Here is a 12,500-nt window from a genome sequence, read left to right as displayed (position 1 = left end):
GTAAATAACCTAGAAAAAAACCCAAACAAACTGAGAAGTAATGGAATAAAATTTCTAGTTTTGGTCCTACATTTTATCCCCCTAAACGTTGGTCGATTGTGTCTAACACAAAAACATATAAATAAATAAAATAAATAAAACAAATAAAGACAATTTTCATAAGCTAAAAAGTGAACGCAAATTAGGTTGGTGATCCAGCTGAAACAGTGTTTACCATTGCTCAATACGTTTCACAAACATTTTATTGCACTGAAAATCTCTCCTAGGTATCGATAAAATAAACACACACCGATACTAAACTGTGGTCAACTGAACAATAGTCGCCCTCATTTGTTAAATATAACTTTGTAACTGGTCTTGTATAGAATTAAAACAATATTTTAATTTCGACAATTATAGTTTGCTGAGGTTAGAATAAGGTCTACCCATAAGGTTTACGTGCTGGAAGAATGAAAATAATATATACTCTTTTACTTGTTTCAGTCATTTGACTGCGGCCATGCTGGAGCACCGCCTTTAGACGAGCAAATTTACCCCAGGACTTATTCTTTGTAAGCCTAGTACTTATTCTATCGATCTCTTTTGCCGAACCGCTAAGTTACGGGGACGTAAACACACCACCGTCGGTTGTCAAGTGATGATGGGAGGACAAACACAGACACAAACATATACACACACATACATATATATATACATATATATATACATATATATATATATACATATATATACAACGGGCTTCTTTCAGTTTCCGTCTACCAAATCCACTCACAAGGCTTTGGTCTGCCCGAGGCTATAGTAGAAGACACTTGCCCAAGGTGCCACGCAGTGGGACTGAACCCGGAACCATGTGGTTGGTAAGCAAGCTACTTACCACACAGCCACTCCTGCGCCTGTTGACTTATATCTTTGCTTCTCTCTCTATATTTATGTTTTGTTAATTTTTTGAAACTTTTTGAAATAAATATAATAATGCTAAATTAACTATTGTTTTTCTTGAACATGGCGCCTTTTGAAATATGCTTAAACAATCCCATATTTCTACGTCATTGCTCAGTGGTTAGAGCGTTGAGCTTAGGATCGTAAGGTTGTGAGTTCGATTCCCGGACCGGGCTGCGTGTTGTCTTCTTGAGCAAGACCCTTTATTTCACGTTGCTCCAGTTCACTCAGCTGTAGAAATGAGTTGCGACATCACTGGTACCAAGCTGCATCAGCCTTTGCCTTTCCCTTGGAGCACATCGGTGGTGTGGAGAGGGGAGGCCGGTATGCATGGGCGATTGCTGGCGTTCCATAAACAACCTTGCCCAGACTTGTGCCTCGGAAGGTAACTTTCTAGGTGCAATCTATGGTCAGTCATGTCCAAAGGGGTCTCCTCCTCCTCCAATTTACAACTTCTCTATTTACTTAGTGATTCTTTTGCACTATTATGGCAAGAACGGTAAAGTCTATGGTTCATTGATAGGCTCAGAATAAAGCCGAAATACATCAACAGTTGTTTTTTGATTTATATATATATATATACATATATATATATATATATATATATATATATATATATATATATATATATATATATATATATATATATAATATATATATATATATATATATATATATATATATACACACACACATATATATAGTATATATATATATATATATAGTATATATATATGTATATACACACTAATAGATATACATACAAACACATATATGCATGTATACATGTACATAATATATATACATGTACATAATAAATATATATATATATATATATATATATATATATATATATGTAGTGAAACTATACTATCGCCGTTATATACAAACAAACCATCTTCTCTCACTATAAATATGACAGACACGAGCGTAGTAGAAAACATCTCTTTCCCTGTTATCACTTGACTGATTATTATTTGAAGCGGCAACTGCTTCGTACCGTTCCCGCCAGAACGCAAACTGACCAACCGTAGCCCCTAATAAGGTCACGTGATTGTGTTCTTCTAATGCTTTCCTGGAGCCCCTATTTTGTTATAAATAGACTAAATTATACCCGCCGAATCGTCGCGGTTCAGATCTCTTAGAGACCTGTTCCGTGTACCACACAGAGCAGCAGCAGAAGTTCCAGTGACGACATCAACAGCATCTCCAACTACGACTACCAGCATCGCTGCCGCCAGTCAACACTACACTACGACTACCAGCGTCCCCAACAGCGTCAACATGACTTCTACGTACACAAGCTACCAACAGCTAACCAAACTACCGCAGCACTTCTCTCTTCGATTCTGTTTGTGGGATTCATCTTCACCACGATAAATAATAGACAAGAACCCTGCCTGCGAAGAACATCTGTACTCAAGAACCCGGCTTGGCATAGAAGCCCTAACATCACAACGAGTGATCGCACTGCCCCACACGCCTCAACTTCTTACATACAGACTCTTACTATTGTGTACTCTAAGAACTGGCAAATTCTTATATGTGTTACTGACTCCTTTCTATCTGCTGTATCTCACGCATACACATGCATGTATCACTTACACACTCTTTTCTTTACACAACGGCCTGTCTTTTATTATGTTTTATTATGTCGCATACACTCACACACAGACATACAATTTAATGCTACAATAAATATTACTGTTATTCATCTCTATCGGTTGTGTTCTATCTTGTATCTTACTGTCATTTACGAAATCTCTATGTTATCGAAGTATAACTTATTTATATCATTTGATATATTCTGTGTTCGACCGTGTGACGCGTTTAAGAAAGGAGCCCTGTTTTTCCATTCGTCACCATTTCTCCTTTTGGGTTCGCACGGTCGTTCTTACAAATATATATATATATATATATATATATATATATATATATATATATATTATCGCATATATTTTTATATCTCTTTGTGAAAAGAAAAAACAGCAGACAAAGGCACGTCATCGATAAGGTCGCAGACTGTGACAAAAGAATTCTGACGAACCATTTTGACTTATTGACAGATCTTGCGATTGATCAAAGCATTTTAAAATGTTCTGCTTAACCGATGTTTCTATTTTATTTTCCAGGGACTGGTTTAGGAATGGCATTTATCACTGCCAACGTCATCATTGTTCTTTATTTTACTTCCAAACGTGCCATTGCCGTTGGTATAGCGATGAGTGGCTCCGGTGTCGGAGTGTTTGTTTATTCGTTCGTAGTTGAGGCGTTATTACAGTATTACGGTTGGCAAGGCACGATATTGACTCTAGTCGGTATTATACTCCACAATATAATCTGCGGAGCTATGTTCCGACCTTTACAGTGGATTCTCAATAAGAAATGTTTTTCCAGCAGCTCACGGAATTCAGGTAAGTTTATTATTATTATTATTATTATTATTATTATCATTATTCAGTAGTTTTATTTTTATAACGTGCTTTCACTTCACTACCGAGCGCAGCTCTGTGCGCCTTGGGTATGTGCTGTGGTTTGCTGTGGTGCTCTTATGTTTACTGTATTGAAAGTGTTTTGCGTATTATTATTATTATTATTATTATTATTATTATTATTATTATTATTATTATTATTATTATTATTATTATTGAGTGAGAGAGCAGTGCATGCCATCAAAGTGACACTGGGGTAAAATATACGAAACCCGGTATACCCATCATGACTGCCCGTCTGATAAGGCTACACCAGTCACACGCATCACAACCATATGTGCGCAACATGGTGATCTCATATCAAGATAAACAGCGCATGACCTTACAGGTGGGGCCCAGTTAGAATTTTCTTCAGGTCGAGTAGCCCATCCCGCTCAAAAGTTCCCCGAATAAAGGTTGTTTAAGGATGTTGAACGAAACACCCATGTTTCCAGAGATAAATTATACAAACCCCAAAGAATACTTCTCAACACCTGATAATGATGCTCTCTCACTACTTTTGTTCGTGATCAAAGATGCACATATCGTCAGCGAGTAAGGGACATGCTCAACTGGTTTATTATTATTATTATCATTATTATTATTATTATTAAGGCGGCGAACTGGCAGAATCGTTAGCACGCCGACCTGATGGTATCAACGTACGCCCTTTCCCAAAAGCTACTTGACTTGTACAAAAATTTGAAGCCATTAATGGTGAAGAGGTTGAAAATGATATCGTGTGTTCTTTGTTTTGAAACCTGACGAATTTCATACCCGAGGGATCAACAATTTGCCAAATAAATGGGATTATATTATCAATAATGAGGGGAAATATTAACTTGATTAAATTATATTAATTGAGACTATAGAAGCATTTGTTTCTTTCCCATTTGAAATGCGAGTGGACTCCCTAACCTAACGTGCGTGCGCGCGCGTGTGATTGCGTATGCGTGTGTGTGTGTGCGCGTGTATATGACTAGATGCCTTTTTATTACCAGAAACAGTAAACCCACTGATTTCAATAGATAAAGCCTCTTTTCTTTTACAATTTTCTTTTCAGATCCTTCGACAGACAGTTGTTATAAAGACAACTCTGATATCAGTTTAATATCCAGTAGCACATTGAATAACGATTATTTTTATAAAAATCTTTCTAATCACCTAGAAATCCCAAGTCACTTGAAAACAGCCGGTAACTTGTCACCGGCACGCTATCATAGAAAATTCAGTGACGGAACGATCGTTTCCTTAGACAAAAATCCTTTTACTCTCTCATCCGATCCAAACCTTTTCAGAAACATTCTTTATCCGCCCCATCACAATGGGCATGCCAAAAAAGCCTTATCTCCCAGTTCGAATTCACTTTTCATGAGAAATAAAAGACTACGTGATCCAACGCTCCCAAGCATTTTCCGAGAATCTGCGAACTTACGGTGCATCTCCATGGAAACCATTGGTGCGCTTTACAGCAGTTCGGTTCTCAGAGACAAGTTTGAAAAGTCTACTAGTAGTTCGGAAAATTCTACTAGCAGCTTTGATTTCTCTATGTTTACAGATGTTGTGATGGTGTTTTTGCTGGTTGCTATGACATTGAGTACCGGTAGGTGATATGTTTCTTTTTAAATTCCTTTACAAATTTTTCATATTTCTAATTATTTAGATCATTTTAACATCAAAACCTACTCAAGGTTGGCTTTTACATATAAGTCAGGACAGTTGTTACATTGCTAAACTGCCATAATTTTATCAGAAGTAAGATTTACGAAGTTCGTATTTTTCTTGAGAATAGTTGCAGGTAAACTGAAGTAAACAAGGCATTGAAACCGCCTTGCACACTTAGCTCGAGAGCTAATCTCATGTTCGTACGGGGTGCTTACCATGTTAATATCCAGCGCGGGATTTTAGAGTATTGAGAAGAGCATTTAAGGAATCAAAACTGGCTCGAAGTGATAATGAGAAGGATATTATTGTAAAACAGGAGTGTATGAGACATAACCGAACCCTAAGTCACTCCTACGTTGTTAGCTCTTGGAACGGAGAGCGGTTCGTTGACGAATGGAGCGTTTTTAGAAACTTCTCTATGATGGAACTGATAAACAGTTGGAGATTCCTCTCATGCCTTGCATGATCAAAAGCTTTGGTGATATCAATGGCAGCATCAATGCCTTCACCGAATTTCTTAAAGAGGAAAGATTACTGGTAGGTAACAAAAAAAATAGATATCCAATAAATTTGGATCTATGGAAACCATACTGAGAAAGATGGCGTGACAAAGGAAAGTGTTTCCATAATCTTTGTGACGTCGAAAGTGTGGGTACCGTTGCATATATCCATAGGTCGAATGGTTTGGAGTTGGTTTGGTGAGGATAGATGCATGTTCTGGAGTTCACTATTTGCGATTAATCGGGAAACACTATTAAAACCAACTAACTTCTTGGGTTAGAATAACCTAAAAAGTTGCTGTTTTGAGCCTTCATCTGAGGCTAAGACTAACCCATTTTCCAGCTATGACTAACCCATTTTCTTCTACATAGGGCATCTTGTATTATACTATCAGATATATCATTTCCTTTCTTAAGGCGGTAAAGGATAACAAATGGAAATTAAATTACTACTTTTAGTAGGTCGAGTAATCACGTGAAGTATTTCTCGTGGGATCGTAACTGGAAAAGTTTGTGTAGTTAGTAACTATTTTCACGTCATGGTGAAGACAGTTGGCCGAGAAAATGTATTTGATGGCGGTGACTGTATTTGAGGATTGTAAACGCAGAATTTCTTGTTTGAGATTTAGTATGTCGGGATATTCTACAAGTTTGATGGAGACCTTTTTGCCAATAAACCAAAACAGTAGGCTGTCATTTTATTTATTCAGCATCACCAGTAAACATTACACCGATCTCTGACGAAGTGTTCTACTTAAGACGTTAGGCTTCTCTCTTGTATCTCATAGTAGAATAATTTATTTTGCTATACGAAATATTGCTCTAATACTTTCCTTACTTTCCCGTTTGTTATCGTGAAGTTGGTGGTGGCAGATGATTTCATCAAGTCGTGGTCTCCAAAGTACATAACCTGTACAGCTGCGAGAGAACCATTGGTTGGTGTTGGTGGTGGTTGGTTATGGGCTTTGGTAATGTGGGCAATCTGAACGGTTATATCCCACGATGACTGACTTTGCCCTCTGCATTTCATGCATCTAGAAGGCGATAAAATTTTTACCATCTCCAGTGGCATGAAATGTAAAATCATCCGTATCTCCTGCTCTTATATAATCTTTTCTACTTTAGGCACAAGGCCCGAAATTTTTGGGGAAGGGGGCCAGTCGATTATATCGACTCCAGTAAGCAACTGGTACTTAATTTATCGCCCCCGAAAGGATGAAAGGCAAAGTCGACCTCGGCGGAATTTGAACTCAGAACGTAGCGGCTGACGAAATACCGCTCAGCATTTCGCCCGTCGTGTTAACGTTTCTGCCAGCTCGCCGCCTTCCTCCTCTTATATAATATTTGATCTTGTGGCAACTTCAAAAATCATTAATAATAATATTACTGTTATTGAAAATTACTGTTGGGCAGGGAAGTTTTGTTTATTTATTTATTTAAGGTTACATCCTTTCACGACTTTACGTTTCACGACTTACATTTAAAAATATCAATAAGGAACTAGGGTAAGGTGAGGGACGAAGTAATTCGATTGTACCTTCTCTAAAATACGTGGATTGTAGAACAATGCAAATAAATTTAATAGTAATCATTACCTCCTCCTCCTCCTCCTCCTCCTCCTCCTCCTCCTCCTCTTCTTCTTCTTCTTCTTCTTCTTCTTCTTCTTCTTCTTCTTCTTCTTCTTCTTCTTCTTCTTCTTCTTCTTCTTCTTCTTCTTCTTCTTCTTCTTCTTCACTTTCTCCACTTTCTTCACCTTCTTCTTGTCCTTGCATTTTCTTTGGAGTCGTCATTTGTCATCATTAACGTTAGTCGTCATTTGTCATCATTAACGTTATAATATCCCTTGTTTGCCCCCCCTTCTCTTCTTTTCCATGTCAGTCCAGGGAGCAGTACTCACTCACTTACCCAGCTACGCTTTGTCCCTTGGCATAAGCAGCGTCGATGTTGCCATGATTGTCTCAGTGCTGGGTATTATGGTGTCGGTTGGTCAACTGGTTGTCGGTTTGATCATAGATTTCCTACCCGTCCCCATCATCTACGCCTACAGCTTCGCCATGGTTATGGTTTGCGCTGTTGTGGCCGTCATGCCTCTCGTTCACTCTGTTTACATACTTGCCTTCTGTACTGGAGTGTTTGGTTTCTTCATTGGTAAGTAAAACATTATTTTTGCAATTACGCATGTCAAATAACCCGCATTTACACACACGCACACACACACACACACACGCTGACACATACGTGCACATACACTCACACATGTCCCCATACACGCATACTTGCTTTCACAACATTTATACTTGGTAAATTGATTCATATATTTATGATTACGCTACGCGCTTCATGCCACCAACATCTCACACTCTCATCACTCTGGAGCATTCAGGGGCGCACTGCGGCCCGCGAAACTTTTTGAATGGCACGCCAGACAAAATTTTGGTTTTAAATGTTGGCACAAGGCCAGTAATTTCGGGGCAGGTGGAAGGCTAAGTCGATTAAATCGATTCCAGTACTCAACTGGTACTTATTTCATCGATCCCGAAAGGATGAAAGACAAAATCGACCTTGGTAGAATTTGAAATCAGAACGTTAAGACGGACGAAATGCCGCTAAGCATTTCATCCGGCGTGCTAACGATTATGCCCGCTCGCTGCCTTCTCCTGAAAAAATATTACCTTGAGTTTGTTTTAGTGGTGTGGCCTGCCTGATGATGCGTCATGTCTTGTGTAGCCTGCTTCTCGAGAAAGGTTGCCCAACTCTGCTCTAGATACTCAAAGTATGTTGTAAATGTGCTAACTGTTCTTTCTTATTTGCTTACCCATAGAAAGCATGAAAAACGTCAAATATTTCCTTCAAACTGTGCTTTTCTCAAACTTGTCTCTACTTGAAAGGCTAGAAGTAAACTGAATGGTTGAGCTTACGATCCGTGTATTTTTACTGCCATCTATGTTGACAGAATGTTCTAGAAATTCTTGAAACTTTTAGAAACTTCTAGAAACTTCTAGAAAATTCTGCTTCAGCAACTCTGTACTGAATCTGTCTGAAATGTAATGGAAAATAGGTAATTTTTAAAACATTGATGTTCTGATCACAAAAGCAAAGTTGAAGGGAATAGTAGTCATTTACTTTGATTTGTGGATATAAGTAAATAGGAAATAACACTTAATGACGAAAGACAAAAAAATAAAAAAGTTACATAGTGCAATTTTTTTTCATATTATTAAAGTACCTTGGTTTTCTGAATTCAATCAGAATAAAAATTATGGTTAGAAAAGAGGAAGCATATAATTTCTTTCAAAAATCGACGTTTATGCATGTATTTTCCTTGCAGTAATGTTGCCTTCTATATATTTCAGATCCGGTTTTTGGATTTCATAAGATCATATTATTATAAATCTACTCATTTTTCTATATCCCAGAACGCTCCTTATGTTATAAATATCCACATGTTTAATCCCCTGCCATTGGAAGATTTATCATTAACCCTTACTATTACAATTTTTTTTTCCACAAAATTATAAAGATGCATAACAAATGATGAAATCCTTTTCTCCTAGGTTGGATCATTTCCCTGAGGACAATACTACTTGCAGATTTGGTTGGAGTCGCAAACCTCACACATGTATTTGGTGTCGTAGCTTTCTTCCAAGGAACAGGTTTCATCGTTTCTCCTCCACTTGCAGGTACGCTAGAAATCAGTGATACAATATTCGGCTTTTCTATTAAATTGGTTCTGTTAGGAGAAAGATTAACTTCATTCCAGTATCCATCACACATTTTTCTTCTTTTTCTTTTTATTTTTGACCTTCAGTACTGTTCTTACTCTTTCTTCTGGAAAAAGAAGCAGGACAACAGCACTTGTGTCATTTTTCATGGTCTCCAAGACTAACGGGAGGAAGGGACGACGGGACGAAGGTATCCTAATACCGGAAACTTGGCCTGGATACTCATAGTCGTTTCTGGTAAAGTCACCGTGTGGTGGGAGATAAACCGGGCGATGGATTCAGTATACCACCCAAGAACAGGTACACCTGCACTTACACTCAAACACAGACACAACATCAATATGTATGTCTGTGTGTGTGTGAGTGCGTGTGGGTGTGTGGGTGTATGCGCGCGTGTGTGTATAAATATATATATGTATATATATGTATATATATATATTATATATATGTATATATACACATATGTATGTACATATATATATATATATATATATATATATATATATATATATATATATATATATATATATATATATATATATATATATACACATATGTGTGTCTGTAAGAATATATATGTGTATGTGTATATATATATGTATTTAAATGTATATATGTATAGTATAGTATATATATATAAATATATGTATATATATATATATATATATATATATATATATATATATATATATATATGTAAGTATACACATATATATGTATATATATATATATACATGTATGTATGTATATGTATTGTAGAACTGGAAATAGAATGTCCTTTGGTACAATATTACATATTTGAAAAATTGATTAGGAATGGCTTTTCTGATTATTATTATTTTTTTTCGCTTTACTAATTAGATGTTTATAAATGAAACATCTATCCATTGAATTGAAGTATTGGCACAAGGACATCATGTTCGAGGGGGTGGGGTAAGTCGATTATATTGACCCCTCGTACTCAACTGGTATTTCTTTTATCGACCTTGAAAGGGTAAAAGGCAAAATCGTTAGCATCCCGGACAAAATGCTTAGCAGTATTTCGTCCGTATTTATGTTCTGAATCAAAGATTCCACCGAGGTTGACTTTGCCTTTCATCATTTCGGGATCGATAAATCAAGTACCATTTGAGTACTGGGATCGATGTAATCGACTCATCTACTCCCCGAAACTGCTGGCCTTGTGCCTATAGTGGAAAGGATTATTATTGTTATGTGTATGTGTGTGTATATCTTTTAATATTGACATATCTTTGATTTTCATCCACCATCTATGCACAAACGCGCATGCGCGTGTGTGAGCACCTCAGAATGCACGTATTTGAAAGTTTCGAATTTGTGTAGTCATTTTTGCTAAGACAGAAGTCATCATCACCATCGTCAGCATTACTGTTGCTGTTGTTTCCTGTCTTTGTACTAATATATTTATTATTTCTCTTTTTCAAGGTTTACTCTATGACTACACTCAGTCGTACATGGCGTTGTTCATGCTGTGTACAGCATCATACGGACTTGCTGCAATTTTCACGCTTATTTTATGCTATTTCTATCGCAAACAAGATTCACCGAATAGCATAAAATCTTATTCAGTGAATTAACATTTAAAAAGAAAGTAAAAAGTGAGTAATTGACAAGGAAAAGGTGAGAGACTGCTTTGTGCAAAGGAAGCAAATTTCATTGTTGTTGTTTTTTTATAATATAATTCTGATATATTCATCATTTTCAAATAAAATGATTGAAAGTTACCCGGGGGAAAAACAGAATCTCAGACTAAATATCTAACAGCGATTACCTTCGACCTTCTATGTTCTGAGTTTCAAATCTCATACAGGGTTGAAAAAGTTTTTCCTCCATCCAGGCTCTAAGTACCAGAGATGCACCCGTATAAAAAGGGGATATGGTTTATGACCTTGTGTCGACGTGAGAGATAATTATTGAAGGGAATAGAGCATCGAACTAAGGTCCTCACATTGTTTAGTTTCGTGCTTCTAATTTCCGAGTTCAAAACCTTCCAGGGTCAACTTTGACTTTCAACTTTGCTGAGACAATAAGATAAGTATCAGCCAAGTAAATGAGTCTAATCGGCTAATCCTTCCCACCAAATTTGTGGCCTTGTACCTATTTTTGAAATCGTTATTATTATTACTCCAAAGACGGTGAGCCGGCAGAATCGTTAGCAAACCGGCATTTCGTCCGTCTTTACACTCAGATTCCGCCGAGGTCGACTTTGCCTTCCATCCTTTCAAGATCTATAAAAGAAGTACCAGTTGAACACTGGGATTGATGTACTCGATTTAACCCCTCCCCCAGAATTGCTGGCCTTGTGCCAAAATTCAAAACTATTATTCTTATTATTACTCGAGCGCTTGCGGTATTTGTTTCGGCATGTTTCAAATACCGCAGAAGTTAACTTTGACATTTACTCTCCGGGGCTGAATAAAATAAAGTACAACTCAAATACCTGGATCCATTTAATCGACTGATCCCTGGCCCCGAATTTCTGATCTTGTGTTTATATATAAATCATCATCATCATCATCATCATCATTATTATTATTGTTGTTGTTGTTGCTGCTGTTGTTGTTGTTATTATGATGGCGATGCTTTAGCTGAATCGTTTGATTATTGGACAAATGCCTTGTTACGGCTCTACGTTCTGAGTTCAAATGCCACAAAGGTAAGTGATGGTAGAAGCGATACAGCTTACGTTACGGCTCCCTACTTTCTAAGTTTTAAATCTCAACGGTGTCAACTTGGCCTTTCATCCTTCCAGGGGCGATAAGTGGCATGGTTCCTGTGGCATCGTTCCCGTGCTTCATTTATCTATGCAATCCTCTTTCTGAATTTGTGGGTTTGATCTAAAATTTGAAAACATTATCATTGCTGTCGAGAGTGGTTTGACAAAATCGTTATGCATTGCGATATTTTCACGGCTCTTTGCGCTCTACGTTTAAATTCAACTAAAATCGACTTTGCCTTTCATCCTTTCAGGCCCACTGAAACAAGTACCAGTTGAATACTGCGGTCAATGCAATAGGCTTAGCCCTTTTCTTAAAATTGCCGGCCTTGTGCCAAAATTTGAAAACATTACTACCATTGCAGTCGAGGGCGATTTGTCACAAATCATCAGAGCGTCGGGAAAACTGCTTTGCACTGCTTTGCTCTTCATGTTCTGAGTCCAACTTTACTTTTCATACTTCAGT

The 12,500-nt window shown here is 37.3% G+C and overlaps 1 protein-coding gene across 1 annotated transcript in view; it reads left to right on the top strand.

Annotated features, from left to right (window-relative positions):
* Positions 1–11,754, top strand: part of LOC106879734 (monocarboxylate transporter 9) — a 68,666-nt gene extending 56,912 nt beyond the window's left edge. Inside the window, exons 4-8 of the mRNA XM_052975177.2 lie at positions 3,072–3,353; positions 4,474–5,013; positions 7,454–7,723; positions 9,130–9,255; positions 10,744–11,754. Of these exons, the coding sequence (XP_052831137.1) occupies positions 3,072–3,353; positions 4,474–5,013; positions 7,454–7,723; positions 9,130–9,255; positions 10,744–10,895 (1,370 nt within the window). The 3' untranslated portion in view covers positions 10,896–11,754. The remainder of the gene's footprint in view (positions 1–3,071; positions 3,354–4,473; positions 5,014–7,453; positions 7,724–9,129; positions 9,256–10,743) is intronic.
* Positions 11,755–12,500: the final 746 nt, after the last annotated feature.

The sequence above is a fragment of the Octopus bimaculoides genome, chromosome 20 (assembly GCF_046866305.1).
Source record: "Octopus bimaculoides isolate indiv1 chromosome 20, ASM4686630v1, whole genome shotgun sequence".
NCBI classification, from domain to species: domain Eukaryota; kingdom Metazoa; phylum Mollusca; class Cephalopoda; order Octopoda; family Octopodidae; genus Octopus; species Octopus bimaculoides.
Note: the sequence above shows the minus strand (reverse complement) of the source record. Positions and strands in the feature narration are given on the sequence as shown.